General features: G+C 42.1%; 1 protein-coding gene across 2 annotated transcripts in view; it reads left to right on the top strand.

The window, feature by feature from the left end:
- Window positions 1-7,045: 7,045 nt before the first annotated feature.
- MORC3 (MORC family CW-type zinc finger 3) overlaps window positions 7,046-16,669 on the top strand; it is a 66,230-nt gene continuing 56,606 nt past the window's right edge. For both annotated transcript variants that reach the window (XM_012640104.1, XM_012640106.1), the window contains exon 1: window positions 7,046-7,151. In XM_012640104.1, coding sequence (XP_012495558.1) covers window positions 7,113-7,151 — 39 coding nt within the window. In that variant the 5' untranslated portion in view covers window positions 7,046-7,112. The remainder of the gene's footprint in view (window positions 7,152-16,669) is intronic.

Consider the following 16,669-nt stretch of genomic DNA (forward strand, 5'->3'; position numbering starts at 1 on the left):
ACCAAGCACTGGGCTCAGTGCACAGCCGCACAGCTTAGCTTTTTGTTGTATATCATAGAGAGTGTGTTAACTAAGAAGCACTTAGTGGAATATGGTTCCACATGTTTCCTCCAATTAGTGTCTCTGTGTTTCCAAGTCTTATCCAGGCTAACAATCTATATTCCTTCAGGAAACAGACAAGTTGTTTAATGTTATTGGGAGGGGTAGGGCTTGTGGCCAACTGGAGTATGACTGCCCTAGCGGCCATCAATTTCCATGAAAAGTTAATATGTACACGTCAAATCAGACATGGAAAAAAGCTAACACGTAACACACCAATATCGTTTTTTGGCATCAATATTTTTTTGTATATAAACAACCAGTTACTAGATAAATGAAATCCCACTTATAGTAACAACAATAAAATATTGAACAAAAAATATATAAGGGTTCCTTGAAGAAAACACTACCAAAGTAGTCTCAACCTAAACAGAGAGAGGCTCTCAAAAAGAAAAAGATGGTTATTTGGGAATAGAGCATTGCAGTGGGAATGTGTATGCCACAGCAAACTGTGTGCACATTCAGGGAGGTAAAGGAAGACAGAGGTTTTTAAAGGAAATAATGAAGACAATTACAAATTATTATTCTTGGCTACAAAGATAACAAGGATGATAATAAGGGTGATGCCAGTCCAAGGCTGGACAGGCAGTTGCTGGGCAGATGCCCTTACAGAAGTATTTCTTGTATAAGGTGCAAAGGCCTTTGTACAAGCATGAGAACCCTATCTTCAATTCCATTTCCAGGAATTTATCTGATATATGTGCAGATGTGCAAAATGACTTACAAACAAGTTATTCATTATATTGATAATAGCAAAAGTTTGGAGACGGCCGGGCGCGGTGGCTCACGCCTGTAATCCTAGCACTCTGGGAGGCCAAGGCGGGCGGATTGTTTGAGCTCAGGAGTTCGAAACCAGCCTGAGCAAGAGCGAGACCCCCGTCTCTACTAAAAATAGAAAGAAATTAATCGGACAACTAAAAATACATAGAAAAAAAAAATTAGCCGGGCATGGTGGCGCATGCCTGTAGTCCCAGCTACTCGGGAGGTTGAGGCAGAAGGATCGCTCGAGCCCAGGAGTTTGAGGTCGCTGTGAGCTAGGCTGACGCCACGGCACTCTAGCCCGGGCAACACAGTGAGACTCCGTCTCAAAAAAAAAACAAAGTTTGGAGACAATCTCAGTGTCCTCCAGTAGGAGATTGGCTAAATAAATTGTTATATATTTTTCTTTTCTTTTTTCTTTTTTAGATAGAGGGTCCTACTCTGTCACCCAGGCTGGAGTGCAGTGGCACAGTCATAGCTCACTGCCGCCTCAAACTCCTGGGCTCAAGCGATCCTCCTGCCTCGGCTGCCCTAGTAACTAGGACTACAGGCACGTGCACCACACCTGGCTAATTTTTAAATTTTTTGTAGAGACGTATTCTTGCTATGTTGCCCAGTGTGTCTTGAACTCTTGGCCTCAAGCTGTCTTCCCATCTCAGCCTCTCAAAGTGCTGGGGTCATAGGTACGAGCCATCCTGCATTTTTAAAAACAAAGATTTCCACGTTAGCTCGAGTTTGTCTAATGCAAGCACCAGAGATGTGAAGCGGAGCATTTACTTTCCTGGAAAAGCCCCTTTATACCAACCCAGTACAAGTTGAGCCTGTACATGTTTGCCTGGTGTTTTTTCAATATGAGTAAGACTTGGGAATGTAGAATGAATTCCATGGTTTGCTATTATTGTGTTTAAAAATAAGGGTGTGGGGCAGGCTGGAATTTGTGCCGGTATGTATTTGCCTTGACGTGAACTTGCCCGGACTGTCTGTTCCTGATGCTGCTATTACATATTACCACAAATTCAGTGCCTCAAGACTACAGAAATTTATTCTCTTCTGGTTCCGGAGGCCAGAATGAAACCGCCCTTACAAATTAATAAAAAAGGGGTGCAAGGCAGGAACTGCGGTAAGGGCCTAGCTAAAAATAATGATGATAATTAGGCACTGTCCCCATTTGCTTCTCTGTAACTGCCACTCTGGAGCCACACAGCTGGTGGTCATAAAGATTCTTAGCTTTCTAGATATTATAGATAACATCACCTTTTTGAAACCTAGGGGTAGTTTCTGAGATATCTTCCAGGTCCCGCATGCCAGTGGAACGGCTGACCCACCCAGACCAGCCGTACGTACCAAGGAACTAACTCAACTGGTCTTGTGACCCCCACCCAAGAACCTGGTCAGCAAAGAAGACAATTTCTACAACCCTACGGTTCTGCTCTGAACCCAGCCAGTCAGCAGATTTCATTGCCTACGCCAAACTATCTTTAAAAACCCTGTCTCCCAAATTATCAGGGAGGTGGATTTGAGAAATTTCTCCCATCTCTCCGCTTAGCGCTATGCAAAATAAACTCTTTTTTTTTTTTTTTTTGCCATAAACCCTGCTGATTCAGCACATTGGCTTCCCCTTGGGCAGCGGGCAAATGAACCTGGTTGAGCGGCAACAAGATGTCCAAAATGAGTTTCACTGAGTCATGACCAAGGTGTCTGCAGGGTCCGATCCGTTAATGGCTCTGGGATGGAGTTTCCTTGCCTTTCAAGCTTCTAGAGCTGCATTGCTTGCATTCCATGGTTCAAGGCCATTTTCGAATTCAAGTCTCCATTTCCAAATTCAAGACTGTCTCTACTTCAGTGGTCAAACAGCCTTCTGGGCCCAAATCTCCCTGGGAATCCTTCTATTAGGACACTTGCAATGACAGCATCTAGGGCCCGTCTGGAGAATCTAAGATAATCTCCTCATCTCAAAATCCTGTACTTAATCACATCCGTAAAATGCTTTTTTCCATGTACAGTTGCATCCACTGGTTCCACGGATCAGGAATATCTAATATCTTTGGGAGTCATTATTCAGCCTGGTAAATAAAATCTATGCAAAGCCATTGATTCTGACTGAGCTTACACACTAAACTCAACAGACCAAACCAACATGTAGTCACTCATGCTAACACCCTATGTCAACAAACTGAAACTACGTTGTTTATCTGACCCAAACTGGTTTGTTTTAGCCAGCATGATAAGGAAGTCCCCTCTGCTTTAACCATGACAAGGAAGGTAACCTGAAGTAACCTGATGTTAACCAATCTGCTTTTTGTATTTTCTGTTTCCTTGTTCCTACTCAAACTACCTCATGAAAAGGGACTGGTCTGCCAAGCCCAACAGAGCCCATCTCTAGTTTTAGATGAAATGCTGCCTGATTCATGAATCACAAATGACAAACCTAACAAAACTATCTGTTCAAACTGGCTCTCCATCTACTTGACACAGCCACAGGGCAGTGGTCTTTAACAGTGTCTCTGCTGTCTGGAGTGACGGCATTTCCAGGCTTCCCTCGCATACATTTGGAATCAGCAGTCTCAGAAGCCTTGGCTCTCTCCTACCGGAAAATGGCGTTTCAAGACCACCATCTAAGTATGCTCACTGCTGCTAGGTCAGTCCTCGTTTCTAGGCCTTTTTAGTGAAGAGCTAGAAAATACACATTTTTTTAAAAAAGATAAAATAGCTCATGGATTCATAGTGATACTTCCAATGCACAGCAAGTTCAGATTGGACTTTTTTTCTCTACGCTTACAAGTAAACTTGGAATTTGTCTGGTATGAGCATCACAGGTGTGTGGCTGAGCAGCTGCTTTCATCAGGAAGCCCAATAAGCCTTGATGCCTCCAGTTCACATTCAAAACTGCTGGGTATTTACTTGATCTTCTAATATTATATCTATAGAGTATATCATTTCTTCCCCACACTGAGAATCCTGGTTCTTGACGATGCCAGGAATGATAGATTAGAATATCACATAATTATTCATTAGTTTTAGCCCAAGATGCTCAGAACAGCAATACCAACACTACCACTGATAGGATTACTGAATAAAGACATTTTCTTTGTCTGCTCTCTCCATCCTCTGTCTCCTCCCGTGCCCCCATCTTTACAGCTGTGTTGTTTCTATATTGCAAGGCATACAGCCATTACATATTTTACATCCCTGATTTTGATTTCTCTCTACATGTAAATATATATTCAAAATTGACCATCATGTTTATGTGAATGTATCTCCAGACATATTGTTTGTGTAATGTTTGTTCTCTGGCAGATTCCTAACAACAAAATCATGGGAACAATATTCGCTGAGTTATTGGGTATTGGTGACAGTTTGTGGCCTTTATCTTGAAACTCACTTTGGCTAATTAGAAAATCTTTAGCTCATGTGTTCTTTCCTTCAGTAAATTAAAAAAAAGAAAAGTTATTCCGTTTTCTTTCTTTCGGTATGAAACATTGCTATCAAAGTTTGAAAACAGTTTGTTTTTTTTTTTCTTTACAAATAATTTGGTCATTTTACCTGGACTTTTAAAAAATTAAAGTCCACTAATTTTTACCAAAGTAAACCTTGGTGTTGTATGGTGTTCTGGGTCAGTTTCTCCAGATGTTTACTGTGCCCTTTTAACATGGAGTTTAAAAAATTATTTTTTCACAATTTACGAAAGTTTTATTGAATTATGCTTTTTAGTATTTGCTCTGTTTCTTTGCTTTGGTAGTTTTTCAGGGACTCCTACTATGTATATGTTTTCTGTAATTGTCACTTTCTCTCAAATTCTTTTGCTGTCATTTTAATTTTTTTAAATTTTATTTTCCTCTTCCATTTTCCTGAAGGCATGATCTGTTGTGTTTATTGGCTCTCAAGTTCCTTCTAATTTGGTTTTCATTACCAAGATGATTCTTATTTCCAATGTTTCCATGAGTTCCATCACCTAATTTTTAAGTGTTTCTGATTTAGTCTTTCTTATCTTGAGTCATTTTCTTAATGTTGTTACCAAAAGTTTGGCACTTGTCCCTGAGGCCACATCAGAAGAACAAGAACAAGTAGTTCGAGGAGAAGGAAAGAGGAGTTTATTAATTTACCCACAAGAGGAGGTTGGCAGACTCCAGTCTCAAAATACCAACGTCACCCTTCTGAACAGAAGTACAGAGCTTTTAAAGGTTCTGATCAATCCCACCTTTGGCTAAGACAATCTCATGACCTCCGCTCGGGTTCATCCCATCTTTGGTTAAGATGATCTCGGGATGTCATGACCCCAGCCAGACAATTCCCTTGAAACATCTCCTGTGGCACAAAGAACAAAAGACATTCCCCTGCCCCTCCTGACCACTGGCCCGAGGCAGGGATGCAGGTCCTAGTTCTTCAGCAGGAATGGGGGATGTTTTAAAGAGACATAAAACATTTTTGCTGTTTTTTCAAGCCATTTCTTCTGCTACAATGTCTTTTAGCTTGTTTTGAAATAATTAGGGTTATCATTTTCATTTATTTTTGTGTGTACTTCTTTCTGACATGCTTTTATCGCCTGTAGGTTATATTGTTCACTTATTATTTTTTCATATAACATCTATGGAAGTTGATCCTGATCCTTTTATAGCTTTTCTTTTAAGGCTTGTCAAGTGGAACAGTGGAGAAGGAACAAGGAAATTATATCTCATTTTATATTAAAATAATTTTCTTGTATTTTTCTCAACTTTTATATACACTTCTTTTTTCTTTTGTCCCTGTTGATCCCCTGCTGCTCAGTTTGGCTGTCTTCCCAGGACTTTATCCTCAGTGTGGAGCTGTACACAGGTGATGGCTTAATGGAATTGTCCTGGCAGAGGTCAGGAGATGTCTTAGCCCAAGATGGGAAGAATCCAGGCAGAGGTCATGAGATTGTGTTAGCAAAGATGGGATTAATCGGAACCTTTAAAAGCTCTGTACTTCTGCTCAGAAGCAGGATATTGGTACTTTGAGATGGGAGTCTGCCGACCTCCTCATTTGATGGCAAAGTAATAACCTTCTGTTTCCTTCTCCCGAAACCACGTGTCCTCATTCTTCTGATGTGGCCTCTGGTTCAAGTGCTGAACGTTCGGTAACACTTTAACAGTCATAAAATTGCAATGGATATTTTAAAAAACTTTTTTTTTTTTTTTTTTTTTTTTTATGAGACAGAGTCTCGTTTTGTTGCCCGGGCTAAAGTGAGTGCCATGGCGTCAGCCTAGCTCACAGCAACCTCAAACTCCTGGGCTCAAGCAATCCTTCTGCCTAAGCCTCCTGAGTAGCTGGGACTACAGGCATGCGCCACCATGCCCGGCTAATTTTTTCTATATATATATATATTTTTAGTTGTCCAGATCATTTCTTTCTATTGTTTAGTAGAGACGGAGTCTCACTCTTGCTCAGGCTGGTCTCGAACTCCTAACCTTGAGCGATCCACCCGCCTCGGCCTCCCAGAGTGCTAGGATTACAGGCGTGAGCCACCGTACCCGGCCTTAAAAACCTTTTAATCCTTTCTTTACCAGCAGTATGTGACAGTCCTTATCTTATTCATTTCTACATCCTACTTAGTCCAGTGTCAGGCTCAAAGAATAAATATGCACGAGCAAAAACACTTTGATTTTTTAAAATTAGGATTTAGATTGATAATTTTCAGGGCAGGACTCAAGTGGTGGCTCATGCCTGTAATCCCAGCAATTTGTGAGGCTAAGGCGGAACGATAGCTTGAGAACAGGGTTCCAGATCAGCCTGGGCAACATAGAACCCCATCTGTACAAAAAATTTAAAAAATTAGCCAGGTGTGGTGGTGTGCACCTGTAGTCCCAGCTACTCGGGAGGCTGAGGCAGCAGGACCCCTGTCAGAGCAATTCACATGCTACCAAGTCAACTACCTTGAGTTCACCTGCCTCGGCCCCACAGCACTTCCCGCCAGGCTTCAAACTCCAGACCCCAGAGTCCGGACGTCCAGAGGGGTGTGGCGAGGGCTACGCGCCCCCCGCACTTCACGCATGCGCCCTTAGCCCCGCAGGGCCCCACGCTCCTAGCTCAGCTCCCAGCGTACCCCGCGGGAACCAGATCGCAATTCACCTTCCCCACATTCCCAATTCGGCTTTGCCTGGAGGCGGAAGTGAGTGGGAGGGGCCAGTGGCGCGTCCCGCCCAGGAAGTGGGAGGGCCCGCGAGCCCCACAGTTGCCTCGCCACCTCCCAGTCGGGTTGCGGCCGAGGCCATTCCTGGCTTTGTAGCTTGCTCAAGATGGCGGCGCAGCCACCCAGCGGGATCCGCCTCAGCGCGGTGAGCAGCCGCGAGGGGTGGAGCGGGCCGTGTCCCAGGAGGGCGGGCAGGCGGGCAAGTGAGGGGGGGCTGGCAGTGGGCGGTGGCGACTCGTGGGCCCGGCACGGCGGCGGGGGCCGCAGCGGGGCCCGGGGAGGGGGCCGCCATCGCGCTCCTGTCGGCGGAGCGGCTCGGCGGCGGGCAGGGCTGGGGTGGCGCGGGCCGGGCCGCGTTCCGTTGCGTCCGCGTTGGGTTTCTGTTTTGCTCCGGTGGCTTCAGGGCGGGCCGGGGCTGCGGCCCCTCCTCCTATCTCCTTCCTCGCTGCTTGGCGGCTGTAGTCTGAGGGCGAGGCCTCAGCGGTCAGCCCGCCCGCCACTCGTACCGCGGGACGGCTGACCCTTCCCTGCCTACGAGCCACGAGGGGGAGGGAGCGAGAGTTTCGGGGCCAGGAGTGCCGGCGGCCTTTATCTGCCAGCTGCAGGACTGGTCTCCCGGGCTGCCCGTGTCGTGAGCCTGGCCCGGATGAGTCTGTCTGTTTCTGTTTATGCGCCTTGCCTTGCAGTGGAAGCCCTCAGGCTGAAATCACTAGATCTCCAAGCTCTGCTCTTCCCCTTTCTTGCGTCCGTTTCATCGCGTTCTGAGTTCTTGGAAACCCTTCAGGCATATCACGTATCTTAAATCGTAGGAAGCGGTCGCATAATATGACAGAATTTCAATTCCTAAAACTGTGGGCGTGGCTTCCTCACCTGATTATCCTAAAAAAGTTTTATTCCTTGTGAGAGCAGTTGGTATTCTTATGCAGCTGTAGTCTTCTCTTGAGGTTGTTGACTCTTGGCAAAGAATGGCTAGCGCAGTGTCTTTAATTTTGTTGTTCGAATGGTAATGACTGCTTGTGGTCAACACACCTCTAAGGGTACAAACCATATTTAATTGGTGCATTGCTCTGTGACTACACTCATTCCTTTATTTAGCCAGATTCTTATTAATACTAAAACCTGGTATTGTCGGATTTTAACGTTCTTACAGTCTAATCTGTGTGAAATGATACTTGGTTTTGTTTGCATTTCCTTGACTATTTGTGAAGTTGAATGTTTTTCACATGCATTAGTATTTTTTGGATTTTAGTTTTTTTTTTTTAGTTGCCTATTCATATCCTTTGCCCATTTTCTATTTTGCGAAAATCTTTATTTGTTTTTAAGTGTTCTTTACGTATTCTGGATAAAGGTCCTTGGGTTATGTAACTGGCTTATTGAATGAGATAGTCTTTAATAGTTTGAAAATAGAGAACAACTTTATTCTTTTTTTAACATTGACTTTAAACATCGTTAATTATTCTTTGCAACACCTGTGCGAATCTGGGCTGATGCTTTCCAGTTAGCTTCAGGAAATGTAAAAAGTGTGGCCTCATCTAATTTAAAATCTCTATTCCATTTATTTTAAAGCCCTGTGTCTTCCCCTTAACCTACCCACCCCCCCACCCCGTTTCCTCTCTGCCTGGGGCCAGTTCGGGGACCAGGAAACCAGTAGTGGGGAAAAGCGAGTTGCTTTCTTAACTGTTTTCTGCCATTTGATTCTCTTCTCCCTTCCCCAACCCTTTCCCTTACTGTAGTCTCTGGCTCCTCTAGATTGAGGGGAGAAAGGGAGCAGAGATAAGAGTCAAAACAGTCTTAAGGGACTAGTGTTGTTAGCTGGCTCTCTGGGAGTAGCAGCTGTCCATGTGCTTGGGCTTTCTTTTGTGGGTAATATGGACTATTGGGAACCTCCTTGACAGAAATCTCCCATCTGCAGCCTCTTTGCTTTTGCGTTAGGACAGGAGTGGGCAAAACTACAGCTCACAGGCCAAATCCAGCCTGGCACCTGTTTTTGTATGTCCTGCAAGCTAAGAGTGATTTATGCATTTGTAAATGAAAAAAAAATCAGAGAAGAATGTTTCCTAACAAAATTATGTGAAGTACAAATTTCAGTTTCCATAAAATTTTATTGGAATATAGCCATCCAAATTCATTTGCATATAGCTCTCAAATACTTGCATTAGGAGAGGGTCTAAAAATAATGAGCTTATGTATTTGTTGAAAGTCATAAAACTTAAGGTACAAAGAGTGTACTCAATTAAAAAAATCATTTAGGAGATCAGAAGACACCAGGATGGAATGCAGAGTGACAAAAACTTGTTTAAATTTTTGCTTTTTACTCCTATATTTCTAATGAAGTAAAATTCTCATACCATTTTTTTGAGATATATATATATTAGAAGTCTTGCTGTGGATTTAGCTAAACATACACACTTTTCATGACCTCCTATCCTTCCAATGTTCATATCACTTTTTTTGGTTGAATTACTATACGGTTTGTTATTACTCTTAACCTTTATTCACAAATGAGCCAATCAGTGTGCTATGATTGTATTTTCTTTCCTATAAATTTTTATTTTCCCTAAAGTTAATAATTGATGTATTTTTTTGTTTGCTTAGTTTTTCTCTGTACTATTTACTAGTTCATCCAAACATCTAGAGAACTGGGAAATCTTTTCCAGATGTATTCAGACACACCCAATATTTTGTGAGTTGGGAGTCCGTTGGGAGTCATTGTTGGCTCAGCTGTGATTTGGGACTTCCTTTTAACATTTTTCTGGAAATTTCCTTCCCCTTTTTGTGTGTCTCAATTCCACATATTCCTCTTTCTGGATATACTCCCTTGGCTTGCATTATAGCCTAGTGACTGACAGGATGGGCTCTGAAGCCCACCCTCCTGGGTTCCAATCCCGACTGATAACTGGATGTGTGACCTTGGCCAAGTCATTTAACCTCTTTGTGCCTGAGTTTCCAATCTGAATGATGGGAATAATAATCTTACCCACCTCAAAGGGTTGTTTTAAAAATTAGATGAGCAAACACATATAAAAGCCCTGTGCATTCTGTAGGTGCTCAGTAATATTTGCTGTTTTTGTTACTGTTAGTCGTGGAGCATATCTGAAACAGGTGTAGCTTCCTGAGAAAAGGATACATGGGAAGAAAAATTTACATCATTTCTTGAAAATATGTTCATGCTACTGTTGCTTTCTTGATTTATAATTTGGCTGGGTTTGAATTCTAGATTAGAAATGATTTCACTCAGAATTTTAATAGAGTCTACGCATTGTATCAGGCACTTCACCTGGAAACTCAAGTCTTTTTAAGATCTGAAAATGTTTTTATTTATGTGACAAGCTTCTTCGCTCCATTTTTTCTGTTCTCTTTGTTTTCTGTTTTCCTTCTTGGTTTTTTTCCCCACTTGTGGGGAATTTCCTCCACTCTGTCTCCTACCTTCGTTTTTGCTCTTTTACCCAGGCTAAAGTGTAGTGGCATCATCAAACCTCACTGTAACCTCGAATTCCTGGGCTCAAGCAACTCTTCCACCTCAGCCTCCTCAGTAGCTGGGATTACAGGTCCACACCACCACACCCAGCTAATTTTTCTATTTTTTGTAAAGATGGGGGTCTTGCTGTGTTTTTCAGACTGGTCTCTAACTCCTACCCATAAGCTATACTCCTACCTCAGCCTCCCAAGGGATTACAGGCATGAGACACTGCACCTGGCCACTTTATTCCTACCTTTTTGAAATCTCTTGGGACAAAATGTTTGTTCTTTTTGCTAGATATGTTAACTGTAGTAGTTTTGAAGTTTTCTTTTGTTCACTGCATTGTCTTTATTTTCTTTGTATTTCTTTTCCTGTGTGTTATTTTTGGTTTCTAATTTTAGACATTCCCAAATGTCTGGAGATGATTAGCCTTTTGCTCCCATTTTCTAGTAAGACGCTAAAAGCTGACTGGGAGATTTTCATACATGAATAGGTAGGCTTCACTGTAGGTGATCAGTTAGGAAGGAGCTATTTTGTTGGGGCACCCCATGTCCATATCTGTAGGTAGACGCTGAAGAATGGGAAGTGTTTGGCCATAAGATAAATACGTTTTTAAAAACTGAAAAATTTTAAAAAGTAATGTTTTAAAAATGAGAATAGCAAAAGTAAGTTGCTATCCAGAAATTGTAAAAGATTGTAAAATCCAGAATTGTAAAAGAACCAACAGAACTTTTTAGAAATCACAGTTTTCCAGGGAGGAATTCTATTTCTAGTCTCCTGCCATGGCGTAATCCTGGCTGGTAGTTCTTGGAACTTGGCATGAGAAGGGAGAGAGGAGTATCACATTGTTCAGTTTGCTGACTTGCTGTTTGTTCAGTTATTTATTTGTTTATTATTGCGGTAAAATACACAAAACATAAAATTTATCATCCTAACCATTTTTAAATTTCAATATGGTAGTGTTAAGTACACTCACATTGTTGGGCAACCAATCTCCAAAATGTTTTTCCTGTTGCAAAACTAAAACTCTGTGTACCCATTAAACGGTAACTCCCCTGTCCTCCCTTCCCCAGCCCCTGACAAACACTGTTCTACTTCCTGTCTAGGAATTTCACTACTGTGGTCTCCTCTTATCTGCAGTTTTGCTTTCCTGAGTTTCTGTTTCTGAGGTCAACCATGGTCCGGAAATACTAAATGGAAAATGAAAGAAATAAACAATTTGTAAGTTTTAAATGGTGTGCTGTTCTGGGTAGCTCCAGGAATGTGAATCATCCCTTTGTCCAGTGTATCTGTAACAGAGGGAATGGCCTGGGGGATGAAAATGGCAAAAATATTTTCTGTCTCTTAAAAACTTCCCCTACTCTTTTTGGAAACTGAGGCCTGTATCCCTGTCTCGGGAGCAGGTGGTCCAGAGGGGCAGGGGAATGTCTTTTGTTCTTTGTGTTACTGAAGATAATTCAGTTGAACTGTCTGTTGGTGGAGGTCTGGAGGTTCTGAGCAGGCTTCCAGGTGGGTGGAGGTCACAGGGTTTGTCTTCAGTAGGAATGGGACCATTAGAATCCTTAACTACACGGCCATACCAGTCTGAGCTGAATCTCGTTTGATCTCGGAAGCTAAGCAGAGTCGGTCCTGGTTAGTACTTGGATGGGAAAATTGTTAACTGCTATAGCCTAGAACTGTGGGCCCTCCCTTTAAAAGATCTGTATTTCTGCTTATGTTCAGGAAATTTGGATTTTGAGACAAGAGTCTGCCATTTTCCCTCTTTTGCTGGCAAAGTAATCACCTTCTCTTTTCTTCTCCTCAACCACTTGTCCTTGTTCTTCTGATGTGGGCTCGTGGACAAGTGCTGAGCTTTCAGTAACATGTCCATGCTGCACATACATGATAACCTGCCTCTTAGTCACTTAGTAGTCATGGAGTTATCAGATTCATTGTTGTAGAGGCCAAGGGGATCCCTTGGCCCTCTGAAGGTTCACCGAAAAATCAACTCACAAAAGATAGATGAATTGGAAAAAAGTCATACAAATATTTTTAACGTGTATACATGGAAGCCTTTAGAATGAAGACCCAACTCCTCAGTGGGGTACAGAAGCTTATATACCATCTTGACGTTACAGAAAGGTTGGAGGCTTGGATCTTGGCAAAACAGGTAATGGGAGGGGGGACAAGAGGAATTCTGTTGAGGGGCAATAAATGATTACTAGGGATAATTTAGTGAGCTTAAAGAACATGCAGTGGTCTGGGGCAGAGTCTGTTGGGCCTGCAGAACAGTCAGTGGTTCATGACCAAGTTTGTGATATGGGTTCAGTTCATGAAAACTCAGGGAAGGGACTAGAGGTAATTGTTCTCTACTTTGATGGATCTGGACTTTAGGCAGATAAGGACTTTCAGAGAATCTTATGTTTTGGAAGAGATAGGGGATGGGGGTGTCAGACTTTGAGGATCCTTCAGTTCAGCATGTCAAATGCCATATGTTGGTATATCAGTTTGTGAGCCCCAATATTGTCAAGGTATTGTTCTATTTTATTATTAAGTTATGATTGCTAATCTCTTAGTGTGCCTCACTTATCAATTGAACTTTGTCATAAGTACATATATATAGGAAAAAATGTAGCATATATAGGATTCAGTACTGTCTGCAGTTTCAGGCATCCACTGGGGCTCTTGGAATGTATCTCCTGAGGATATAGAGGGACTACTGTATTGCTATCAGTGGACTTGTACAGTATTTGACATTTTGTGACTGGCTTATTTCACTTAATGTCTTCAAGCTTCATCCATATTGTAGCCTGCGTCATAATTTCCTCGTTTAAGGCTAATAATTTAATTGTATGTGTCAAAAGACAAAATTGGCCAACACGGTGGCTCATGCCTGCAATCTCAGCACCTTGGGAGGTCAAGGTAGGAGGATCACTTGAGGACAGGAATTTGAGACCAGCGTAGGCAACGTAGTGAGACCCTGAGACCCCATCTCCACAAAAAATTAAAAAATTAGCCAGGCATGGTGGCGTGTGCTTTAGTCCCAGCTACTTGGGAGGCTGAGGCAGGAGGATTACTTGAGCTCAGGAATTCAAAGTTACAATGAGATATGATCGAGTTGCTGCACTCCAGCCTCGGTGACAGAGAGAGACACTGTCTCTAAGGAAAAAAAAAGAAAAGATAAAATTACAGCAATTTAATTAAAGATCTTTATTGGCTTTATTTGTGATTCTAGAATCAGGCAACATTGCTTCCATAAAATGTAGTAAGTGTTCCAATGAGCTGAGCATGGGAGCTTGGTTTTATAGACAAAAAGGGACTGGAGAAAGCAGAAACAAAGAACAAAAAGAGGATTGGTTATTTCAAAATTAAGAATAATAGAAAAATAACTGGTTAATTTCTGATTACTTCTTATTGTAAAGTAACAAAACAGAGGGAACTTCATTATCATAAAGAGTAAAACTGACCTGTTTGAAAAATTGGGTGTTACCTTTCTCTTCTGGTTTCTCTAAAGATCAGACAGATAACAACTTAGTTTCATTTTGGTGATGAATTTTAGCAGGGATGATACCATTTTGATTTTTAGTCTGGTCTTTTGGGGCCTAGTGCAGGAGCTTAGTCCAAAACAACGGTCTCCTATAATTTTTATTTAATGTATGTACATACCTGTGATACAATAAGAAATGTATATTTTTCCGGTTCTTAGCACTATAGTTCCTGAAATCCTTGGAATTCGGGATGAGGGGAGTATCTTTTCTTATTCATAGTAGGCCCCTTTGAACCCTACCCAAGTTTATGCTGATGAGGTGACTCTTGATGGGGCCCTTTATATAGCTTCATGTTGGAGGCTGGTTGCCAGAGTGACCAAACCAAGTGATCAGATGGTTGGAACTTTCAGTCTCAGCTCCTTCTCCCACCTTCAGGGAGGCAGAGGGGCTTGTGATTGGGTTCAATGACTGATGGCCAATGATTTAATACACCATGCCTATGTAATGGAAGCTCCATAAAAACCCTAAGTGATGGAGTCGAAAGAGCTTTGGGGTTAGTGAACACAGGTGCTGAGAGGGTGGTGCATCCATAGAGGGCATGGAAGCTCCAGGCCCCTCACCTTGCCTTATGTACCTCTTCATCTGGCTGTTCATCTTTGTGCTATCTTTTACAGTGAACCAGTAAATGCAAGTAAATATTTCCTTGAGTTTTGTGAGTGTTATAGCAAATTATCAAACATGAGGAAGGGATAACATGAACCCTAAATTTATAGTTGGTCTGTCAGAAGTACTGGAGGTCTAGACTTGGAGTTGGCATCTAAAGTGGGGCAACCTTATGGAACTGAGCCCTTAGCTTGTGAGGTCTGCACTAACTGGATAGTTAGTGCTAGGATTGAATTGAATCATTCAACACCCAGTTGGTGTCTAGAGAATTGGAGAATTGGTTGTGAGTGTGGAAAAAACCCACATGTTTGGTGTCAGAAATGTTGTAAGGTATAGAAAACAATTTTTTTTCCCAAAATACCACATTTTGTTTATCCATTAATCCATTGGTGGACATTTGGATTGCTTCCACCCTTTAGTTATTGTGAATAATGCTGCTGTGAACATGGATATACAGATATCTTTTTGAGACCCTGCTTTCAGTTCTTTCCAGTGTATACCCAGAAGTGGAATTGCTGGATAGTGTAGTGATTCTATTTTTAACTTTCTGAGGAACTACCCTGCTGTTCTTCGTTTTACATTCCTATCAACAGAGTATAAGAGCTCCAGTCTCTCCACATTCTCAACATCACTTGTTATTTTCTGGGTTTTTTGATGGTAGCCATCCTAAATGAGCTGGTATCTCATGGTTGTTTTGATTTGTATTTCCCCTGTGGTTAGCGATGAACATCTTTTCTGGTACTTAGTGGCCATTTGTATGTTTTCTTGGAGAAATATCTATTCAAGTTCTTTGCCCATTTTTTAATCCAGTTGTTTGTTTCTTGGTTGTTGAACTGTTTAAGAGTTCTTTTTCTGGATATTGATCCTTTATCAGACATTTGATTTGTAAATATTTTCTCCCATTCTGTAGGTTACCATTTCACTCTGGTGATTCCTCTTTGATGCATAGTTTTAAATTTTGATATAGTTGGATTTATCTATATTCTCTTTTATTATATCTAAGAAGTCATTCCCAAATCCAGTGTCATGGAGTTTTTCTTTTCATCAGTACTTTCTTCTAAGAGTTTTATAGTTTTAGCTTTTATGTTTAGGTCTTTGATCCATTTTGAGTTAATTTTTGTATGTGGTATAAGATGAGGGTCCAGTTTTAGTCTTTTGCACGTGAGTATCCAGTTTTTCCACCACCATTTGTTGGAAAGACTGTCTTTTTGTGGGATTGTAGTCTGAAATGTTGGTTCTTGGTGCTCTCTTGGCAGAAGAATGACCAGACACACTGAAAGCAAGGTAAGCACAAAAATGAGGTTTATTGAGGAGAGAAAGGAATATAGAGCAAGAGCAAGATAGAGGCTTACAGAGTGAGAGCAAGATACATTTGCCACAGATGACTAACGGACCCCTTGTCTTGACAAAAAGGCTTTGGTTGTGGTCTGGGTCTTGTCTTACAAGTGTCTGGATTGGACCCTCCTGGTGACTCAGATGTCACTGTGGAACCACTTTGATTGGACAATTGGAAGTTATATGGCCTGAATCTTACTGTGCATGCGGATCTCCCATGAGCCTCTCTGAAAGTTGGTTGTCCTAGGTCACTTTCCAGACTCTATTGTACTATGCTGCTTGGCCCATAGGCTAGAGAATCCTCTGCATTTTTTTGCAATTGGCACACTAAGTTCTGATTGGCAGATTCATGGGGTGTTCCCTTCTCCCCTAGGTGTGTCTAGCCTTGTCCCAGGAGGGGCTGGAGGTCCCTAGCTGTCTACCTAACAGTTTCTCCCATTGAATGATCTTGGCACTCTTGTGGGAAATCATTTGACCATGTACACAAGTGTTTGTTTATGGGCTCTCTGCTTGCTTTTAACCTGCCTGTTTTCACTTGTCCCTGGAGTTCACAGCCTGCCATCATCAATTTCTGAAAGGAATGGGCTTCTAGTCTTCTATTAGGTTGACTGCCCAGGGCAAGGATCTGGGGGAATCTTAACTGCTTCTTTTAAAAACTTTCAGCCAGGCGCGGTGGCTCATGCCTGTAATCTTAGCACTCTGGGAGGTGGAGGCGGGCGGATTGTTTGAGCTCAGGAG

This window comes from Propithecus coquereli, unplaced genomic scaffold (assembly GCF_000956105.1).
Source record: "Propithecus coquereli isolate 6110/MARCELLA unplaced genomic scaffold, Pcoq_1.0 Scaffold148, whole genome shotgun sequence".
Taxonomy (NCBI): domain Eukaryota; kingdom Metazoa; phylum Chordata; class Mammalia; order Primates; family Indriidae; genus Propithecus; species Propithecus coquereli.